The sequence below is a fragment of the Diaphorina citri genome, unplaced genomic scaffold, assembly GCF_000475195.1.
Source record: "Diaphorina citri unplaced genomic scaffold, Diaci psyllid genome assembly version 1.1 scaffold2626, whole genome shotgun sequence".
Classification (NCBI taxonomy): domain Eukaryota; kingdom Metazoa; phylum Arthropoda; class Insecta; order Hemiptera; family Psyllidae; genus Diaphorina; species Diaphorina citri.
The window spans coordinates 5,755-29,246 of NW_007380044.1; the positions used below are offsets into that span (position 1 = coordinate 5,755).

Below are 23,492 nucleotides of genomic sequence, written 5' to 3' on the forward strand. Positions count from 1 at the left end.
ACAACACACTTCCTTATGGGAGGGAGTGTCAACCCTTTTTTTTATTCCGAAAGCTTTCATGCTCAATGGCGTGTGACAGCACCATCTCAAATCAGGCAAGTCGGGAGATAAAGTCTAATTATTTACACCTAATTTGTAGCTCGTTCCCTTGACTTTGGCTTTTGTTTTTGAACCCGAGTTGTTTTTTATGGGCCTCTGAAATTCCAAGCACAAAGGCTGAATATTTGACTAGTCCTCATATTGTTGTATGCAGGATTTATGGAACTCTCGCCTGCAGCAAGCTGCGATTTTTTACGAAGGGGTTTTTTAATCGTGTTAACTTTAATGTTTTAAACGACCCAACCGCCATTTTTATTATTTTAATATTTAAGATTTATCAGGACATTCGATTATTTAGTTCATCCATGGAAAATGCTAATAAATTGTTAGACGTCGAGATTTTGACACTACCATTTTGTTAGCTTCACCCCTTTTTAACAAAAGCTCCGTGTTTTTCTTAATGGTGAACTTTATAATCCCCCCAAAAAAAACACTTCGTGTTAAAAAATTAACGTCAAGAGTTACCCTCCACAAAAAAGTACTGATATAAAAAAAAGACGTCAATGTGGGACCTCCCTTCTACATTAGCTCTTCTAAAGAAAATAATAATTTTCCATCACTCCTACATAGTTTTTAAAGATGAGTGTTTCACCGTCGTTTTTATTTCGTAGCGATGAAACAACTGCTACATTGGACGCTTGTGGTCTGTGTCGTAGCATGCCAATGTGTCAATTTACCTTGCTGTTGAACCATTGATCCCGGATTACGAAACCTAAATCTTGACCGCAGTGCACTGATGAAAATTAGAGGAGGAGAAGGAGGGAAGGATATAACTTTTGTTTTTGTAAAAAGTAATTATTAAAAAGGAAAGAAATAATGAAAGTTTACCTTTTCCTCTGACTTACAAATATGTATTACAAATATTGTAAAGTAGACGGTCTGGTTCTATTCTCTTTTCTTATGATTATCCTTGGTGGAGTGAAATTCTGGTTTTGGGTTCCTAGGGATGAGGCTGTGTCAATATCTTGCAGATCGTTTAAATTTTGAAGAGTTATTTGGGAATTTGATCACAATTCGTTGTAGCCTAAGTACGGCTAAGTTTTAGGTCTCTTTAATAATAATAATAATAATAGACTCTTGAGTGGAAGGTAACCACTAAGCGAGGTTAACGCCTTAGGCGTTCTCTACCACCTAACCCTTAGAGCTCTATTATTATGTGGTCAAATTCTCAAATAAAGAAGGATAAAATCCCATACCTCGGCTAGAATCAAACCCACGCCCTCCTGATTACCAGTCGAGCGTCTTGACCACTACGCCACCGAGGCAGGTTTAGTCCCATTCGAGCATAGGCACTATTGTTATTATTCCATTCGACCATTTTCCACATTTATTTCTGTTCTCATTCCCTCGGACAACATTACAACACCTGCCTCGGTGGTGTAGTGGTCTAGGCGCTCGACTGGTAAACAGGAGGGCGTGGGTTCAATCCCAGCCGAGGTATGGAATACCTACCTCGGTGGTGTAGTGGTCAAGGCGCTCGCCTGGTAAACAGGAGGGCGTGGGTTCAATCCCAGCCGAGGTATGGAATACCTACCTCGGTGGTGTAGTGGTCAAGGCGCTACCTACCTCGGTGGTGTAGTGGTCAAGGCGCTACCTACCTCGGTGGTGTAGTGGTCAAGGCGCTACTAAGCATGGGTCTGTTTTGTCTGTTGCTCTTAGAAAGGACTGCTCAATTGTTTGAACTAAATCTTCTAGCTGTTTCTTTCTGTACGTGTTTCGCTTGCCCTCTATAGCTGTTTCACTCTGTCAGTGAAGAGGTTGTTCGCTTTCCTCTATCTCGCCAGAGCTTCAGAGTAAACATATTTCTGCTTTCTCCAATATTTTCTCTCACCGTTTCTCTCCTCTGGGCCACAGCGTAAGTCATATTTTCTTTTCTCTATACTTGGAAATGATTGATGAATATGGGTTTGTTAGTCAGTTTCAATAAAAATGTACTCTCTCTAATCTATCTATCTCAATCCGAGTATAAATAATTGAAAACCATTCTCTCTATTTCCTCTCTTGTTCGCTGCGCTGTCTGGTACTTGGGTCTGGCTTTAGATCTTTCTTACTCTCTGTTAGAATTGCCGATTGAATATTCTTCCATTTGGTGTCAACATCATTTGTCTCAACGTTGTTTTCTCTCACACTGTTCTCAAGTTTGTTTTGTATGTTGGTCTTCAGATTTCTACGAGTTCTTTCATCTTTCAATCTGCTTAGATCTATTTTATTCTTACATGTCTTTTTCTTTACTTTCTTGAGTTTGATCTTGATTTCTGCTATAACAGGGTTATGGTCAGACGAGACATCAGCACCAGGATATGTTTTTACAGATTTCACAGAATTTCTAAATCTCTTCCTTATTAATATATAATCGATCTGGTTTCTTACGATGTTGCCATTAATTCCATCTGCAGGAGATTTCCAGGTGTACAATCGTCTTTTAGGCAATTTGAAAGTGGTGTTGGTGAGAACCATTTCTTCATTTTGGCAAAATTCAATAAGTCGGTCACCTCTCTCATTCCTTATTCCTAGGCCAAACGCTCCAGTGCAACCATCTACAATGATATTTCCTACTTTGGCATTGAAATCGCCCAGAATAATAGTGATATCGTGTCTCTTTGTTGTTTTCAAAACAGTCTTGATGTCATCATAAAATGCTTCAACATCTTCATCTGGTTTATCTACAGTTGGAGCGTACACCTGGATAACATTTATAACTCCCTCTGTACTTGAAATACTTAACATCATCACTCTGTCTGATATAGGTATAAATCCAGTTACACATTGATCTATCTCTTTGTCCACTATGATGGCTACACCATACCGATGTCCAGCACTGTCAATGCTAGAATGATATATTTTGCTTTCGCCATTGTTGGTTGCAAAGTTGCCTGAATCTCTCCACTGGGTATCACTTATTCCAAGAATATTGATCTTCATTCTTGTCATTTCCTTCAAGGTGTTCTCCAATCTTCCATCTCCCACCAAACTTCTAACATTCCAAGTAGCTATCTTCAAGGTTGAACCGGAGATTCTTAGCACCCTCTGACCATCGAAGGTCTGCCGGGAACTGAGGGCCATGTTTGTTGTTTTATCAGCCATGAAGATTTTGCTCGGAGTGTTGATAATATGGTGGATTTCCGTGACCTTCCATATCGCAGTGATGAGACCATAACACTGTTGCAGCTTCGCTCTCATTTATTCAGATCTAAGCCGTTCTGACATCCATTGTCTCCGCCTTAGTATGATATTGGTGCAGCTGCTGCCCTACACCAAGGATATTTATTGACATCCCTGTCTTGGCTCATCCGCATCCAAAAGTCCTTATTTGAATCCGTTGACCGGTTTTCACCTGTATCCCTAGGCAGGGGTCCTATAACAGGGTGCTATCATCCGGAGCCAGATGAACCCTGGTTTTTTAACGAGGTTGATACTCCTCCTCCTCCTCCTTCCTGTTTCTTGCGTAACAGGCCCCCGGCTTGGAACGGGCGTAGCGGAGTTAAATCAAATATACCCACATACATCTATGTTTCTGATTTCCCTTCAGATTTTGTGCCCTAGTTTTCAGATTTACCTATCTAGCGAGCTTTCGAAAGCCACAGTGGCATGACGTTTTGAACAACTTGCATTTTCTCATTCACCTACATAGCTACTTTGTTTTTGTTTGTTTGTTATTGTTATTTTATTTATTTGTTTGTTATTTTGTTCACAGGACCTGACGATGACGATCGAGCTCTACTTTGCACCAGACATATGAGGTGGTGCATTATAATTGCATAGTCCAAACTGCATTGTGTGTTACATAAGACCTGCTGAAACTACGTGGAAATATTTAGGTGACAGACCATCACAATATTTTTCTCATCCGTGGCTCATATTTTGGTTTTATGGATAGTTATAGCACTTACACCTAACCATTTACGATTATTACATAATTATGTAACTTCTTAATCAATGTTTCTCCGTCGAAAGTTCAACAAGTGAAAACTTTTTAAATAAAATAATAATGTAGGTAGATAGACTTAACCACGAAATCATGCCAAAACTGTTGTATTAAGTAGCGTGCATAAATTAGACACCGAAACACCGAATTTCAGAGGTAACATTTTTATTGTTATCAAGAAACAGTTGGTAGCCACCAATTATTTGGTGAGAGCCTGAAATTTTAATGAGGATCCATCTTTCAGTTTATTGGGCCAATTATTCTGCTTCTGCTACCTGTTATTTTTGTTGGGCATTTTTATTGTTATCAAGAAACAGTTGGTGAGAGCCTGAAATTTTAATGAGGATCCATCTTTCAGTTTATTGGGCCAATTATTCTGCTTCTGCTACCTGTTATTTTTGTTGGCTTTCAATTATGATTTCTGGCGGGTTTGCAAAAAGTGCTAATAAAAAGCATGTTAAACCCCGAAGAACTTCTTCTTCAAAGGTGTAAACTTGGTGAACGTCTTATGTATAGGATTCATCATGAAGATCATTGAAGATGTTCTCTAGAAACCTACTTAACATTTCCAACGAAATCATTAAAATTAAAACATTTTAACATACATGATAATGATGTGTTTGCAGGTTCTCGACTTGCAAAGCGCATTTAACATGCAAAGTCGTAAACATGTGGTCGTTTATATTAACCACAGTAAAGACCTCAAGTATATCGCTTGGTCTTGACGTGGTTTTTCTTATAAAGAACTTGGATATCACTCTCAAGAGCTCATACATCGTCTGCAAAAATTTGACTAAAATCTTTCCCCGTTTTAAAATGAAGGCTGTACCTACTGGAGCTATCCTTTGCCAAATTTTGTCCACCTCATAATACCTATACAAATCTGTCTAAATCTCGGAAACAACCCCATTTACGTCTATTGACTAAAATCTTTCCCCGTTTTAAAATAAAGGCTGTACCTACGTATACTGGAGCTATCCTTTGCCAAATTTTGTCCACCTCATAATACCTATACAAATCTGTCTAAATCTCGGAAACAACCCCATTTACGTCTATCTCTAATTTAGACGAAGTATTATCCGTATAAGCCCACACCGTACAGTGACCAGTATGTATAAATCTGCCTCAAGCTCAGTAACTAATGCAGGATATGGATATGGGGCAGAAATATGGCACCCAACGGGAGTTCAATACGGAATTATGCCCTCGTAAGCTACCTCACTCATGGCTTAGGTAATACCTTATATGTATACAAAGGAGGACGAAAAAAAGGTAGGTATAGGTACCTACCTAAGCAAATGAAAATTTATATACGAGGGAAAAAATCAAAGCCCATACACCTCACCATGGGACGGACTTAAAGACATGCAAAACACCTGTAGTATGGGGTCATACTATGGCCAGGGGAGGGTATGCTATGACACAGAGCGTTATACGTCTCCAGGGAATATGTCGGGTGAATTTATTGCTCGCCCTTCGCGTGTTTTGGGGATTTTTCAGATTCGACTGAGCTTTGTTCTCTCTCTCTCTCTTTCTTTCTTTCTTTCTGGAGAAAAGGTACTTTTTTTCTGGAGTTGACCTTTACACACCTGTCCCTCCTATTCCTTCCTAATGTCCCTCATTGTCCTCCCTTCTGATATTTCTTCTCCATTCCTTTTATTCCATGATTAAACTCCGTTCATATTGTCCAAATATACCCACACACGTCTATATTCCTGATTTCCCTTCAGATTTTGTGCCCTAGTTTTCAGATTATTTACCTATCAGGTGAGCTTTCGAAAGCCACAGTGGCATGACGTTTTGAACAACTTGCATTTTCTCATTTACCTACATAGCTACTTTGTTTTTGTTTGTTTGTTTCTTATTGTTATTTTATTTATTTGTTTGTTATTTTGTTCACAGGACCTGACGATGACGATCGAGCTATCAAAAACGAAAAGCAGACCTCGAAAACAAGGGTTTATAGAAACTTTTGCTGCAGGAATGAAATTGCTTATCAGTCATTTTCAAAATTTTAAAGAACTCCGATCTGGTTTCTGGAAAATCATCATTTGTTGGCGTTCCTTTTTTTGATTTTTATCAAACCTGTTCTCAATACCAACGATAATTTGACTAGTAGTCCAAAAATGTCGGAAAAAAAGTTGATAAGTGATTTCGTTTCTGAACCGACCATAAACCCCCTCCCCACCCCTCCTTCCTGTGTACAAATCAGCGCTAACCTCACCAGTATAAAGGTCGCTGCATAGATTTGAAACTAATATCTTTTAACCTTCCCCCCTCCTCCTAACCCGAGCACAAGCCTTTATCTCATGGTTTGGCCCTTGTAATAATTATCTGTAATGATTATTATCTCCCCAATGATATTAATTATGACGAATAGAATAGAATGGAATAGACAGTAGAATAGAATAGAATAGAATAGAATAGAATAGAAATATTAGTACGGACACACCGCCGTCATAGATTATTATCTCCCCAATGATATTAATTATGACGAATAGAATAGAATAGAATGGAATAGACAGTAGAATAGAATAGAATAGAATAGAATAGAATAGAAATATTAGTACGGACACACCGCCGTCATAGTCGATTTCCGACCTAAATAAAGAGCGAAAGAAAGGAAGAAAGACTTGAAAAAGTAAAAATAGCTCCAAAAACATAAACAAGATAATAAAAAAAATACTTGGTAAAGAGTAAAGTCACGACCTGTAAAATCACAAGAGCCATGAGAAAAGATGGGAAAGAAATTGGGAACAAATCTGATAAAGTCTGAGACGCGGCGAAAACGCGACTCATAAAAACGAGACAAACTGCTCGTAAAATACAAGATGAAGAAGATTAGAGGCCCTTTTGGTAGTAAATTCAGCAAAATCCGCACTAAAAATCTAGACGGAAATGCACCATGTCTAATGCAATTAGGGTCAGCGAAAACGCGACTCATAAAAACGAGACAAACTGCTCGTAAAATACAAGATGAAGACGATTAGAGGCCCTTTTGGTAGTAAATTCAGCAAAAAATGTTATCAGCAAAATCCGCACTAAAAATCTAGACGGAAATGCACCATGTCTAATGCAATTAGGGTCAGACATCGTTTTTGAAAACAAATTCACTTTGACATTGAAATTTTTTCAACAAAATATTCTAGAGGTGGAACACACCTAGCGAGTGGGTAAATTGTACTTAGGTGTACTTATGTATCTACCTCGCCGTCATATTTGTGACGCGAAGTTTTAATGTGATCGGACGAGGATGACTGTTTTCACGCCTGACTGATTTTCGCAATCGTAGTTTGCAAACTGATGAATACCTACTACCCCTTTAAAGGAAAGGCCCATGCTTTATTTCCTATGGAGTGTGGATTTGGTTTTTATTTGCAATTCTCCATTTGCAATTAATTGTAGGAAAAGTTATTTCTACGATGAATTTGAGGAGGAAACGTGTAATAAAATCAGGGCTCTATTTTTAAAATTCTGAAATTAACTTCTCCATGTGACCATTTATTTTGTCTGTCTCAGGATATGAACTCAGGACTCTCTACCATTCTGACTAGAAAGCTCAGATAATAGAGTTCTTAGATATGGTTCATGATGTGGAACCTAAAATAGTTTCCTAGTCTCTAATATTAATTATCTCCTGAGCTTAATTGAAAAGAGCTCTCAGCCATAAGAAATAGCAAAAAAATAGCGAAAATAATTAAGGACTACCTATTAACAACAAAATAATTTTATGTAGGTCCGGATCTATAACTGTTAGATAAATAAATAAGAAAATAAGTTATTTAGGTATATAATACCTATAGCACTAACTAATAACTTAACTTAGTCTCAGTTTGGATGCATTTGAACCATCTCAACACAAAACTCAGCTGAAAAAAAAAAAAAAAAAAAAAAAAACACACACCAACACCCAAAAACAAAAAAAAAAAAAAACCCCAAAAAAAAAAAAAAAAAAAAAAAAAAAACACACACACACACACAAACAGCAATAGGAAAATCCTTGACCGCTTGGTCACTCATCCAAGTACCAACCATGCACAATGTCGCTTCACTTCGTTGGCAAAACAAAAATCGGTGTACTCAAAGTGCCATGGACAGTGGGGAACGGGTGTCATCACCTGAACTGCTTTGGAAACCAAATAGAAAAAGCTCCTTGCCCCTCGAAAATTTAAATAGCATAAATCATAAATAGCGAAGAACATGCCCATCATCATGATGTAGTTTAATGCTCATAAAATTATCTTCAAGAAGGAGTTTTCCTCCTCTAAAAACATGCATAAAAAACTCTTGCTACCCCTTTTTTTCGTCCATAAGTTTCTTATTCCTCTGCATATGCGGGTTGTTTAAGAAGGGGAAGGGGTAGGAGGAGGACGAGGGGGAGGAGGGGGAGCTAGTTATGTTCCTTGTTAAAAAAGCTTGTTTAACTTTGCACCCCTTCTGAGAGCCAATCAACTGGTCGCCGATAAAAAAATAAATATACCTACAGGGTGATTGAGAAGAAAAAGGTGCGTCCCCTACTTTTGAAAAAAAGAAAAAGGGAAGGGAAGAAGAAGAGAATATATATAAGGAAAAGGAGGAGGAAGAGAAGAGGTATATACAGGATGTTTGAGAAGAGAAGGTGCGTCCCCTACTTTTGAAAAAAAGAAAAAGGGAAGGGAAGAAGAAGAGAATATATATAAGGAAAAGGAGGAGGAAGAGAAGAGGAAGGAAGAGGAAGAAGGAGCACCCTCTATTGAAAAAAGAAGAAAAGGAAAGAGAAGAGGAAGGAGAAGGAAGAGGAGGAGGAGAAGGAAGAGGAGGAGGAGGAGGAAGAGGAGAAGGAGGAGGAAAACGAAGGAGGAGGAGGAGTAGGAGGAGGAGTAGGTAGGAAAATGGTTTCAAATTCCCACTGAAATCTGAGGTATAACAGTTTAAGCTGAAAAATTTTACATCACTTTTTTGGAGACCTTTACAAGCTCCAGATGTATCTTTAGGCCTTTTCTAAAGTGATCATGTACTATTTAAGAATCTCAGGATGTAGGAATTACCGAGATTTTTGTTCGGGGGAAAAAATCACCTAGCAACCCTTCTGAATGGCAAGGAAGCGCGTTGTTACCACTGGCTTAACGTGGCCCGCAAGATTTTCTAAGATTTTTTTCCGACCACCCTGTATTAGCACCTAATTTTCTTCCTACCCCTATCTTTCATTTGCATCCATGAGCATACTACTTGCACCACCCGTAGGGCAAGCAGACTAATTTTACACAAAACTGGAGATAGGGACATGTTATGTATGGACTTCATATAGGTAAAGCTTGGGAAGGGACATTTGAGAATAGGTACCATAATTGAATCTTGTATACGACAAACTTAATTTAAATTTGTTAGATGACATAACCTTTAAACTTGTTACATGACAAACCTCGTTTGAATTTGTTAGAGGACAAAACCTCGTTTAAAGTTAGATGACAAGTTTGATTAATTTAAATGAAAACCCGCAAGATTTTCTAAGATTTTTGTCCGACCACCCTGTACAAGCACCTAATTTTCTTCCTACCCCTATCTTTCATTTGCATCCATGAGCATACTTGCACCACCCGTAGGGCAAGCAGACTAATTTTACACAAAACTGGAGGTAGGGACATGTTATGTATGGACTTCATATAGGTAAAGCTTGGGAAGGGACATTTGAAAATACCATAATTGAATCTTGTATACGACAAACTTAATTTAAATTTGTTAGATGACATAACCTTTAAACATGTTACATGACAAACCTCGTTTGAATTTGTTAGAGGACAAAACCTCGTTTAAAGTTAGATGACAAGTTTGATTAATTTAAATGAAAACTTATTGTCTAGGGTTGATAGAAATGATGGGAGATTGGGATCAAAAACTAATTTTTATTATCCGTTTTAATAGGTACCATTATCTGTCGATGTTTTTTATTGCTCACATATTGTTTTTATTTTCTATGAAAGATCATAAATTGATTAGAAATGTCAGTACCTACAACATAAAATGTAGGTACTTACAAGAAGGTATAGCTACATACATCCAAAACTTGAAACCGTTTTGTTAAATTCTGCGGACTAGCCTCATTTCTCTGAAGTTTATGACTGACCAAAGGTCCACCAAACCTACCGGGCAAAATTCACAAAAAATTCCCCGGAAAAGTTAAAAGTTACTCTTTTTGTGTCTTTAACCCAACAACATACCACCAGTTATTAATATGAAAACAGACTAGATTTTGTAACCAGATAACCTACATTGTAAAAAAAAAATTCCAACAATTCCTACTTGGGCGATCTCGTTTGAATTTATATTAGCATTTATAATTCAAGTCTTAGGATATGAGTTGCTTCAAGTCCAGGCACTTATGGTAAGTATTGTGTAGGTAATTAACTCTAAACACAGTAAGCACGGTACGTGGATTCTTGTACACAAAACAGAAGCGTGGTGTAAGTGTGGAATCGGGTTCAGAATACATCGCGCCATTTTTTTTTTTTTTCAACATATTACTCTTTATTTATGGTACATATACAATTTATACATAAACATAGATAACAATAAAAAATCTGGTGTGAACATCACACGACTTTCCTTATCCTATTGAATGCTTATTTGAGTGTTCTTTTACCCTAATTTGTACAATATTCTTTTAATATAGGCGTATGTTTAGCGCGAGCCATAAAATCTTTTTGGGCGTATAGGTTGTTGACAGTAGCTTAAGTTTTCCGTAAGCTTTTTTTTAGTGGGTAGGATGGATTTTTAAATGAGGATGCCTATTTCAGCAGAAAATTCAGGGGATAAAAAAGGTTATTTCAAAGAAAATTGGTAAATTAGGGCAAACGTTGAAATGTGTAGGGATGGACTCGACTTTCAGCTATTGCCTACTAAAAAAAGAGCATATAATATATGTAGTTACAACAAAGCTATATGTACATCTATGTATGTATTTGTACCCTAAATGAAGTGGTCATTTCATAAACAACATAAGTCTAACGGAATAGTTAATGAATTTGCATTTGTATTAGTCAATATTGTGGTTATTATAGAGGATTCCAATGCAAATAAGTATTTTAATGAAGATATCATGTTAACTTCTAACTATTTTGATTCTTGTTTCAGATGATGGTCTCAATGGCCAGGGGGACGATAGCAATGATAGTTTCGCCTCCAGCACGGAAGATCTCATGGATACACCTCCACACCAGAGAGGCAACGGTGCTCTCAACTTGGTAAGGTGGTCATTTTATGTATGAGATTAAAATGTTTTGCGGGTTATAGTTATTAGGCACCCTCTACATACCCCAGTTAGAAAGATTATTTGCATATTGTGTTGTATCAATGACAACTTTATTTATATGATCTTTACTTCCCTCAGTTGTAAATATCCAATTTTTGCCTAAATTATAGCTACACTTGGGTACCGCTTGGTAAATTAATTAACCATCTACTCGACAAAATAGACGAACCACTCGAAATACCTACAGGAAAACAGACAAACGAAACAACAGCCAATCAACAAAACAAGATTGCTTACAATAGTAACAAAAATACTAACAAAAAAATAACAAAACCACAATGTCTCCAGTAAAGCCACGTGAAAAAGGATAGAAATAAATCCAAAAAATGAAGGAGTTTTGGCGTCTCCACTAATACCGGAAGGAACTTTGACATCTCCACTAATATTGAAAATTGAAATGAGTTTTGACATCGCCACTAATTTCGTCACTGGCGAAACAAAACCTTCAAACTTCTACCTAACCTGATTAATAAACATGTAAAAGATATAAAAACAAGGAGTTAATATTGATATTATGTATGTAGATAATCATAAGGAGTTACCTACCTACTTTATATTGACAAATACATTAAATATACATTATAAAATGATATTAATAAAAAAAGGGTTATTCTGAGAGTGTAAGGAGTAAGGAGAGGGTTATTTATTTGTAAGGAGAAGGTTTATTACAAAGCCCTGGGGTTTTCAATATCTACTTGAATTCTCGTGACTCAAGTACGCCACTTGTTGACACCTGTTGTGGTTTGTGGATATCTTATTACCCTTTCTTTCTTGGCTCCTTAGAGTCCTTACTTTTTACTCTTCTTTTAATATAGGCGTATGTTTAGCGCGAGCCATAAAATCTTTTTGGGCGTATAGGTTGTTGACAGTAGCTTAAGTTTTCCGTAAGCTTTTTTTAGTGGCTAGGATGGTTTTTTAAATGAGGATGCCTATTTCAGCAGAAAATTCAGGGGATAAAAAAGATTATTTCAAAGAAAAGACAAATAAAGAAAAGTCAAATATCAAACCGACTTTACCTAATCAATTCAAGTGGCAATGCAAAGATTTGAATGTTGAATATATCAGACATTCAGGCAGTCTGTGTGAGGTGAGACGTGAGTCTGATGTTGGCACATGAAATATTATCCTTCTGTTTTATTACTATTACTTTTTTTATTTATAGGTATTGTTTTTATTTTATATGAAAGATCATAAATTGATTAGAAATGTCAGTCAGTACCTACAACATAAAATGTATATAGGTACTTACAAGTAGGTATAGCTACATACATCCAAAACTTGAAACCGTTTTGTTAAATTCTGCGGAAAGCTAGCCTCATTTCTCTGAAGTTTATGAGTGACCAAAGGTCCACCAAACCTACCGGGCAAAATTCACAAAAAATTCCCCGGACAACTTAAAAGTTACTCTTTTTGCGTCTTTAACCCAACAACATACCACCAGTTATTAATATGAAAACAGACGAGATTTTGTAACCAGATAACCTACATTGTAAAAAAAAAAAAAAATTCTAACAATTCCTACTTGGGCGATCTCGTTTGAATTTATGATATTAGCATTTATAATTCAAGTCTTAGGATATGAGTTGCTTCAAGTCCAGGCATTTATGGTAAGTATTGTATAGGTAATTAACTCTAAACACAGTAAGCACGGTACGTGAATTCTTGTACACAAAACAGAAGCGTGGTGTAAGTGTGGAATCGGGTTCAGAATACATAGCGCCATGCTACCATCATATGCTAACACTAACAAGTGGTAGCAAGACGATGAAATTGTCCTTGCTTGGCTAAAGCACCTCAAAGAACAAGGATGAAAAAATCCTTCATTGGATTATTCGATCATGGAGTATGGTAGGGAAAGAAACTTTGACATCTCCACTAATATCGTAAGGAAAATAAGGAAAGTAATTTTTACATCTCCACTAATATCGTAAGGAAAATAAGGAAAGTCATTTTGACATCTCCACTAATATTGTAAGGAAAATACGGGAAGTAATCTTGACATCTCCGCTAGTATTGTAAGGAAAATACGGGAAGTAATCTTGACATCTCCACTAATATTGTCCAAAACACCAGAATTCAGTCAAAGCACTATCTCCACCGCTGTTATTTCAGCCCAGGTAAGATCAGATAAGTAAGATCACAGGCGATAACACATCCAAGATACCGCGATACCCCTTACCTTAATCTAATGTAATTTCTAATCTGTTCCTAATCTAATTTGGGTTCTAATCTAATTGTTAATGTTTCCGGTCCTGAGTTCGAGTCTTGGCGTGGGCTCGATTTTTCCATAAATTTGTTGTTAACTAGATGCTAACCACCCCTGTATAGATAATGAGGGATGATAAGCTATTGGACATAGGCGCGATAATCGTTTTTTTTTTTTCCTTCTTCTTTTTCGTTTTAATGGAGTCATATTACCATACCTGGCGATCTTTCAGTTTTTGAATAATTCCAGTTATTTTAATTCCACTCCAGTTGGGGGGGGGGGGTTTGTATTTCGGGGTAAAAGTTTGGCAGAGTAGTTTTATCGAAAACTTTTTATCTTGAAAAAATCTCTATTTTGTAGTTTTAGCACATCCTCTAACATAATAATGAAAATGTCTACTTCTCTCTCTCTCTCTCTCTCTCTCTCTCTCTCTCTCTTTTCTCTCTCTTTTCTCTCTCTATCCTCCCTCCTTCCTTTCCTCTCGTCTCTCTCTCTCTCTGAAAATCCCTCATACCTAAAAGCAACCGCCGCGCCATCGCCATTTTTAAATTTCCCTTCACACAAACATTCAAAAAGACAAAACTCGATACTTTGCTTCCCTCGATCACATGCACAGCTAATTAATTAGTAATGGTGGATTTTCCACTTCGCCTCACACTGTTGCTACGCATTCCATTCAGGTAGTTACCTAACCATTTTATCTATCTGAAGCTAGCTATGTTCTGTGTGTGCACTTTTTACTATGTCTTCTTTTGCCTTGTGATTTGGCTTAGTTTGAAACGATTTTTACAGATGCCTTTTCTTCCTTGGGTAGGTTTTTATACTTACGATTCTGGGTATCTGCATCTGCTAGGAATTTGTTTCAATGTCACTCCTGCATGATCTCCTGTATGGTTGTGTTTTGTTTTCCACCTCTAACATTATTATTTGTTAGTTTCTCACACCCGTTTTCTTCAAATGTCTATCAAAGCATCATTTATACACCTACATAGATGTGTAGATTAGCTGTGGCACTTTTACCCACCATTGTTTTTTCGTCATTTTTTTCTTCTTCTCTTTCTTTTTCCTCCTCCCTCTCTGTGTTATTCTGTCATTTGAAATATTATGCTGAGTCACATTTCACGTATGTAGCTATTCCACGATTTCATACTCTACTTAAAAAAAAAAAAAAAAAAAAATGAGGTTCCCCCCCCGGGCGCGATAATCGTTTTTTTTTTTTCCTTCTTCTTGTTTTTTGTTTTAATGGAGTCATATTAACATACCGTTCTCTCAGTTTTTGAATAATTCCAGTTATTTTAATTCCACTCCAGTTGGGGGGTATGTATTTCGGGGTAAAAGTTTGGCAGAGTAGTTGTAGATGACATGATTAGATAACTCTCATGATGAGTCCATTAATTCGTGGTAATTTGGTTGTTATTTATGAGCCTCTGAATTTGATTATACTATACCTATAGTGCGGAAAAAGTAGGTACATAATAATGTTTTTGTGGGGGTGGTTGGACCTCACTAGAACCCCCGCAATGAGATGACGAGGGGTAAGGGAGTACCTACTGGGGTAATAGGTAGGTATTTGGGCTGAAACGTTTGAAGTTTTTTTCTTTTCTTTTTTGCTGAAATTGTACAATTTTCGAGTAAAATTCAAACTTTTGAACTATTCAAGAATCATTCTCTGTGACTCAACCTTATGAATCTGTACAAAATATCTGAAAACGGATCACCTAACAGCACAAAATGTCACGCATGCCGTTTTGTGCCTACTTCTGTATCACAATATACATAGTTCTGCTCAAAAATACATACATATTACACAAAACAGACAAAACCATGTCACATCCATTCTTAGATTTCTTAGGTACATGGACATAGGTACTTAGAACCCCCGCACACGTCCCTTAATCCACCCTACTGACTTGAGCTCCTACTTAAGTGATTACCCTAAAGACATCCCTTTACCCCTTCTTACAAGATAACATCCTAATAATACCTTCCGACTTCCTTCACACTATGAAAGGGTTATCGCTAATGGATTATGAAAATATTCATAGGTAATTGACTAAAAGGGTTCGTAATCTATTCATCTCTAATTAGGTTTTACTCCCAGGTATCTGTGGCACGTGAGAGAAAGGGTTTAATCGGGGTTTAACACGGGTTTTTACGGGGTTTTTCGGTGCTATTAGCATTTTAAGTACCCTCGTATTGGATAGAATCAGTTTAATGAGATCTTGTTTTCCAACGGATTATTAGCGATTAAAAAAAACTTCGGGTATTATGAATAAAATGAGTGGTTGTAAATAGGAGCTTGAGAGACTACATACTTAATAAGCACTCCCTTGAGCAGTTACTTGTACGAGTACATACTAGCTACAAGTAACAGCTTTCTGTTGAAAAACTTCTAGTCAAAACTGGAGAAATTCTAAAAAGGAGAAGAACAAAAAGAGGAACTAGTGGGTATAAAATATGCCCTCAAATTCGTAAATTATGAGAGCTTGCAGATGGTTACATTATTTAGGACTTTTTTAGACTGTCCAGCCAACACATGTAGGTACCTTGTAGTCCCATTATTACAACCCATTATTTTAACAGTTTTGCTGGTAATAAGAATGGGGGCGGAAGGACCCACTCTGTGATGTACCTGAATATTCGCAGAAATTACAATATTAGTGGTCATTTTATGTATGAGATTAAAATGTTTTGGCACTAGTTTCTTCAAATTAAATTGATCTCAAGGGCAAGGTATACCCTGCCCTTCAAGTTCGTTCAACCCTTCTAACTACTAACTTCATAATCAGGCCTTAAATTTATTTCTTACCTGATAGCTGTCGTTAATCTCGTACTAACTCTGATCTTGCTCATTCGAACTAATCGAAATACAATTAACCATCTACTGCTACTCGACAAAATAGACGAGCCACTCGAAATACCTACAGGAAAACAAACAGACAAACGAAACAACAGCCAATCAACAAAACAAGATTGCTTACAATAGTAACAAATATACTAACAAAAAAATAACAAAACCACAATGTTTCCAGTAAAGCCACGTGAAAAAGGATAGAAATAAATCCAAAGAATGAAGGAGTTCTGGCGTCTCCACTAATACCGGAAGGAACTTTGACATCTCCACTAATATTGAAAATTGAAATGAGTTTTGACATCTCCACTAATATTGAAAATTGAAATGAGTTTTGACATCTCCACTAATTTTGTCACTGGCGAAACAAAACCTTCAAACATCTACCTAACCTGATTAATAAACATGTAAAAGATATAAAAACAAGGAGTTAATATTGATATTATGCATGTAGATAATCACAAGGAGATACCTACCTACTTTATATTGACAAATACATTAAATATACAATATAAAATGATATTAATAAAAAAAGGGTTATTCTGAGAGTGTAAGGAGTAAGGAGAGGGTTATTTATTTGTAAGGAGAAGGTTTATTACAAAGCCCTGGGGTTTTCAATATCTACTTGAATTCTCGTGACTCAAGTACGCCACTTGTTGACACCTGTTGTGGTTTGTGGATATCTTATTACCCTTTCTTTCTTGGCTCCTTAGAGTCCTTACTTTTTACTCTTCTTTTAATATAGGCGTATGTTTAGCGCGAGCCATAAAATCTTTTTGGGCGTATAGGTTGTTGACAGTAGCTTAAGTTTTCCGTAAGCTTTTTTTAGTGGGTAGGATGGATTTTTAAATGAGGATGCCTATTTCAGCAGAAAATTCAGGGGATAAAAAAGGTTATTTCAAAGAAAAGACAAATAAAAAAAAAATTCAAATATCAAACCGACTCTACCTAATCAATTCAAGTGGCAAGACAAAGATTTGAATGTTGAATATATAAGACACTCAGGCAGTCTGTGTGAGGTGAGACGTGAGTCTGATGTTGGCACATGAAATATTATCCTTCTGTTTTATTACTATTACTTTTATTATTATTATTACTATTATTTGACCAAGGACTTTCTCCCCTTATTTTGACACCAGCACATCTTAACACTAGAGAAGATAGTCTCTGCATAATTTATGCCGAATTACGAAGAAGAAATTCCAAACCATAGGTATCACTCATTATTATTATTACTATTATTTGACCAAGGACTTTCTCCCCTTATTTTGACACCAGCACATCTTAACACTAGAGAAGATAGTCTCTGCATAATTTATGCCGAATTACGAAGAAGAAATTCCAAACCATATCACTCTGGCAGAAGTATTTATGTGTGTTATTGCTGGAAGACGGTCTGTTACTGTTTTTGGCAGCTGAAATTATTCGAATATCTGATATTTATTGCGTTAGGGGACGGTTGCCTAATGTGTTTTTGGCAGCTGAAATTATTCGAATATCTGATATTTATTGCGTTAGGGGACGGTTGCCTAATGTGGAACCGATGAACTATTTCATTGGCTCTATTTTCATGACACGACGCACTAATACAGCTTCGATCAAAAAAGAGAAAGACCTGAAAGTCGAAAGTCGTCAGCAAAAGGAAGACATTTTTCAGTTGAAATCAAAAAGGAGGGACAGATCGCGGGTATCACTCTGGCAGAAGTATTTATGTGTGTTACTGCTGGAAGACGGTCTGTTACTATTTTTGGCAGCTGAAATTATTCGAATATCTGATATTTATTGCGTTAGGGGACGGTTGCCTAATGTGGACCCGATCAACTATTTCATTGGCTCTATTTTCATGACACGACGCACTAATACAGCTTCGCTCAAAAAAGAGAAAGACCTGAAAGTCGAAAGTCGTCCCCGATGAACTATTTCATTGGCTCTATTTTCATGACACGACGCACTAATACAGCTTCGCTCAAAAAAGAGAAAGACCTGAAAGTCGAAAGTCGTCAGCAAAAGGAAGACATTTTTCAGTTGAAATCAAAAAGGAGGGACAGATCGCGTCATTCTTTGTGATTAATTTCGGAAAAGTCCGTTTTGGGCCTCCTTTATAAATTTAAAATACCTACATATCAACATAGCCATCCAAACATTTGCCGGATCCACTTTCGACACCGTTCCCCGATATTCAACTTGTCTTTATTCAAGTATCTACGTATTTGTTTATTTTTATTGCTCTTATTCAAATCTCAAGTCCTCGTGTTGTCTTCCGCACTCTTCAAACGTCACTAATGGCCCCCAGGACAGATCGCGTCATTCTTTGTGATTATTTTCGGAAAAGTCCGTTTTGGGCCTCCTTTATAAATTTATAATACCTACATATCAACATAGCCATCCAAATATTTGCCGGATCCACTTTCGACACCGTTCCCCGATATTCAACTTGTCTTTATTCAAGTGTGTACGTATTTGTTTATTTTTATTGCTCTTATTCAAATCTCAAGTCCTCGTGTTGTCTTCCGCACTCTTCAAACGTCACTAATGGCCCCCTTTGTGTTTCAGGTATCTCAACGTCATATGAATGGGACCTCAAGTTCTCCAGGGAGCGGTATTGGGCCCTCGTCCAACAACAATAACAAGATCAACAACAACAATAACAACAACCCATCCCCAGAGTCTGTACAACAGGCACTGGCCGCTCTACAATCTGGTCAATTGTCACTCAATCAGGTGAGTATTTGCTGGTTTCAACTTATTGTTTCATTACAAGATTTCATCGGTAAATGCGCACTAGTTTCTTCAAATTAAATTGATCTCAAGGGCAAGGCATACCCTGCCCTTCAAGTTCCTTCAACCCTTATAACTACTAACTTCATAATCAGGCCTTAAATTTATTTCTTACCTGATAGCTGTCGTTAATCTCGTACTAACTCTGATCTTGCTCATTCGTTAGTCGGTTAGCACGACTGTAATTTGTTTCTGAATCCTGTTGGGACTTGGAAGGTTTCGTAGAAGCCTTTCTTCCCCCTGAGTGAGTACTCCAAGTTCCCTGAACCACTGGTATTAATCCCTTCCACCTATGTTTTTCCATTTTCAGCTCATGAGTATGGGAGCCTCTCCGAACGCCTCTCAGCTTCTCCTCCAGAACCATCAGCTTGCTAGTCTCCCTCTGCCCAACCTGTCCTCTCTCTCCCCCTCCGAACTGTCCACCCTTCAGCAAACCCTGCAGCAGCATCAGCATTCCCTCCAGGCGCAGCTGCAGCAGTTTGTCCTCTTTCAGTCAGCAAGTCAGCAGAATGCTTCCTCATCTGCTGCCAACTCCCCCACCGGACTGCCACCGCAAGCACAGTTCTTCCTCCAGAATCAGGTGAGTCACCATGCTTTTACCCCGATTTTTCGGGTGTTGCTTTTGAGGGATTTTATAAAGTGATATAATGTTGTTGTAAGTAGGTATTTGTAGTCATGTTGATTTTTGTACATTGGTGGGGGGAGCTTCTTCGTAAATTTGAGAACCTCAAAGAATTTTTTTTCAAATGTTTTTTCACTGAAAATAAGTCAACTTAACTGTTCAAACGCGCAAGCATTTTTTCCGGATCACACTTTGAACCTCAGGCTTACTGGGCTTCGAATTACACGAAACGATATTATTATTGAGAACTGTGGGGATTCCTCAAGAAAATTCTTCCTTGGGAACTTCTTAAAGTAAAATCTTCCGGGTGGGATTTTCGCGATATTGTAAGCTTGTAGTAGAACTATGTAGTTACCAAGTATTTTGTAGTCGATATTATCTACTTGTGTCCAACGTGTAAGGTAGGTTATTTTGTAGTTGTTGATACTTGTTTTTGTTTTCCATTATTAAGGTAGGTTAAGCTCTTTCGATTTCTGCATGCAAGTTGGCTATGGGTTTTGGGAGCGTCTTCTATTTCTCTTATCTTTACGTTTTGCAGGGGATCATGTCTCCTCATAATCATGCTGGATTTTCCACTTCGCCTCACACTGTTGCTACGCATTCCATTCAGGTAGTTACCTAACCATTTTATCTATCTGAAGCTAGCTATGTTCTGTGTGTGCACTTTTTACTATGTCTTCTTTTGCCTTGTGATCTGGCTTAGTTTGAAACGATTTTTACAGATGCCTTTTCTTCCTTGGGTAGGTTTTTATATTTACGATTCTGGGTATCTGCATCTGCTAAGAATTTGTTTCAATGTCACTCCTGCATGATCTCCTGTATGGTTGTGTTCTGTTTTCCACCTCTAACATTATTATTTGTTAGTTTCTCACACCCGTTTGCTTCAAATGTCAATGTCAAAGCACCATTTATACTTCTCCTATATACGTATAGATGTGTTTATTAGCTGTTGCACTTTTTTTCCACCAATGATTTTTTTTTCTTCTCTTTCTTTTTCCTCCTCCTTCTCTCTGTTTTGGTCTGTTGTCATTTAATATTATGCTGAATCATATTTCACCTAGTCAAGAGGTATTTGACGTAATACTCTATATACTATTCCATTTAGCCTTTTAAACGCATTTATCTCATCGAAAATACGTCAACTCAACACCTTTCAACCTACCTTACACACTTGTTAATCTCTCTCACACACTCTTTCGTACACAAAAGACCCACTCTGAGGGTTAGGTGTAGGGGCAGACAGCCCTTAAAGGTGAGTTAAGCATTCCTTAAACTCTATCTCCTCTCTGTCCTCAGGTTCAACAAGCAGTTGCTCAGGCAGCCCAACAGTTGCAGCAACTCCAGAAGCAATCCCACCACCATCACCAGAAGCTCTCCCCACAGTCCCAACAATCCGGCAATACAACACCCCCTAGCAGTAATATCCGGGTTCCGGCCCATCATATCAAACAAACGCCGGCCCGACTATTGGATCCGGATGAGACACTGGACGAACCGTGCCCCATCCGTGACCAACTATTCCATCTATATTTTTTAATGCATTTATCTCATCGAAAATACGTCAACACCTTTCAACCTACCTTACACACTTGTTAATCTCTCTCACACACTCCTTCGTACACAAAAATCCCACTCTGAAGGTTAGGTGTAGGGACACACAGCCCTTAAAGTTGAGTTAAGCATTCCTTAACCTCTCTCTCCTCTCTGTCCTCAGGTTCAACAAGCAGTTGCCCAGGCAGCCCAACAGTTGCAGCAACTCCAGAAGCAATCCCACCACCATCATCAGAAGCTCTCCCCACAGTCCCATCAATCCGGCAATACGACACCCCCTAGCAGTAATATCCGGGTTCCGGCCCATCATATCAAACAAATTCACCAATCCTCAAGAAGCTTTTTCATTCCATAAATAAACCTTTTTTCGAAACTTTTCATAAATATTTCATTACTTTATTCTGGCATTATTTGAAGTCCATCAGGAAATTCGATAACGAAATTGGAGATTTGAATAAAAAATTCTGAAAATTTTGTCTGGATATATAGGGTGTTCCAGAATTAAACGCCGGCCCGACTTTTGGATCCGGATGAGACAACGGATCTGGAGGAGTTGGAACAGTTCGCCAAGACGTTCAAACAACGGCGAATCAAACTGGGTAAGTGGAAACTTTGGTTTTCGTCATTTGCATAAGAAAAGCAGGGTGTCGAGGGGAAAAAGTCGTAGAAATTTTTTGAATAAAGGGAATCCAATCATTTCTGACCGTCATAGGTACCTGTTTTTTCATGCTTTAATGATCAACTTTAATGCCTCGTTCTGCGGGCACATGTGGTTTTGGACTTCTGGTTCTAGAGACTTAAAACTAGGTTTCAAATGCTTCGGTTTATTTTACATCATTTATACATATTCTAAATTTCCTCATTCCTATTATTCCAGGTTTCACTCAGGGTGATGTTGGCCTCGCTATGGGCAAGCTGTACGGGAACGACTTCTCCCAGACCACCATCTCCAGGTTCGAGGCTCTCAACCTCTAACAAGATTCAGAAGAATTCCCATTTCATAAACCGGGACACATTTTGAGACCAATGTTAATCCAGGATCAAGCAATCTAATAGGTCAACCTTGATCCAAAATCTAAACTTAACCAATCAGTACTGCTTTACCACAAATAATTCATGATTTGATACTTTCTAACTGGATCAACATTTGATCTCAAAGTGTGTCCAAGGACAATAAATATTTCTTGCAATGCTTAAAAACTTAAAATGACTGAAGAATACACCTGATACCTACCAGACTATTCAATAGTTTGCTATCTACGGTTTACTTTTATATGAATCTTCCTATCTATTCCTTCTTCTCTCCCTCTGCCTAGAAGTTTTACTTACAGGCAGTCCAACCGGTACACACAGAAACAACACACAACAGTACTTTACAAATGTCTTTATATGATTACGAATGAAACAGTTGTGGAATGTACACGAAACAAAACCTGAAACACACAAGAAAAACATGGAAATAGAAGATTAGAAAAGTTTTGTCCGCTCCGTTCACTAACACTCTGATGAACTGCAGCCACGTAAATGCCTGCCCTGCACTAAGGTCCAGCAATAACATAGTGGAAAAATATTGGGATGCACGTGGGAGAATGACCTAATGGGCAAATTCCCGACATTTGAAAACAACAGAGAGGTAGGACTTTATTGTTAAACTCCTTCAATTGTGTAAATAAATGTCTAAAAAAAATTATTCCCTTGTACATTATCTACAGTATAAAATAAAAAACCCTTACACAATTTTCCCCATGTTTATAAATAATAATTTATTGTCTTCGTTATTCATTATTTTCATTTATTAATTTTCAGAAGCTAATTTTACCTCTACGAAGGGCTCAAAAACGGATATAAAATAAATTTTGTGTGTTGTAGTTAGGTACAAATTTAATGACGATGAAGAAATACAAAACATGATTTTTTTTTTTTTTTTGCAACAAAAATAATATACTTTTTATTATATTTTAAAATAGTTTAACTTAAATTTCTACAGACATAAAATTGCTAAAAAAAGGACAAGACAATTTGAAAAAATCAAGGCGATTAAGAGAAAATATAATTATTATCATAATCACGAGTTTACCAATTGATTTTAAACTGTGTTGAATTTGATTTGATTTCAAAGCCCCGTACTACAATCACTTTGGGCTAGACTAGGCTTTGATTAAGAGTAGTTAC

The 23,492-nt window shown here is 37.4% G+C and overlaps 2 protein-coding genes across 2 annotated transcripts; one reads left to right on the top strand and one right to left on the bottom strand.

The window, feature by feature from the left end:
- Positions 1 to 2,088: 2,088 nt before the first annotated feature.
- On the bottom strand, positions 2,089 to 3,279 carry LOC103519258 (craniofacial development protein 2-like). Its single transcript, XM_008484344.1, has one exon. It carries the CDS (start codon positions 3,277 to 3,279, stop codon positions 2,089 to 2,091), a length of 1,191 nt encoding a protein of 396 aa, XP_008482566.1.
- A 1,886-nt stretch (positions 3,280 to 5,165) lies between these two features.
- LOC103519260 (protein nubbin-like) lies at positions 5,166 to 22,747 on the top strand. The gene is made up of 8 exons (XM_026830821.1): positions 5,166 to 5,232; positions 11,135 to 11,244; positions 18,923 to 19,090; positions 19,458 to 19,727; positions 20,308 to 20,379; positions 21,484 to 21,639; positions 21,826 to 21,919; positions 22,198 to 22,747. Exons 1-8 carry the CDS (start codon positions 5,166 to 5,168, stop codon positions 22,293 to 22,295), a joined length of 1,035 nt encoding a protein of 344 aa, XP_026686622.1. The 3' UTR covers positions 22,296 to 22,747.
- The last annotated feature ends 745 nt before the right edge of the window (positions 22,748 to 23,492 follow it).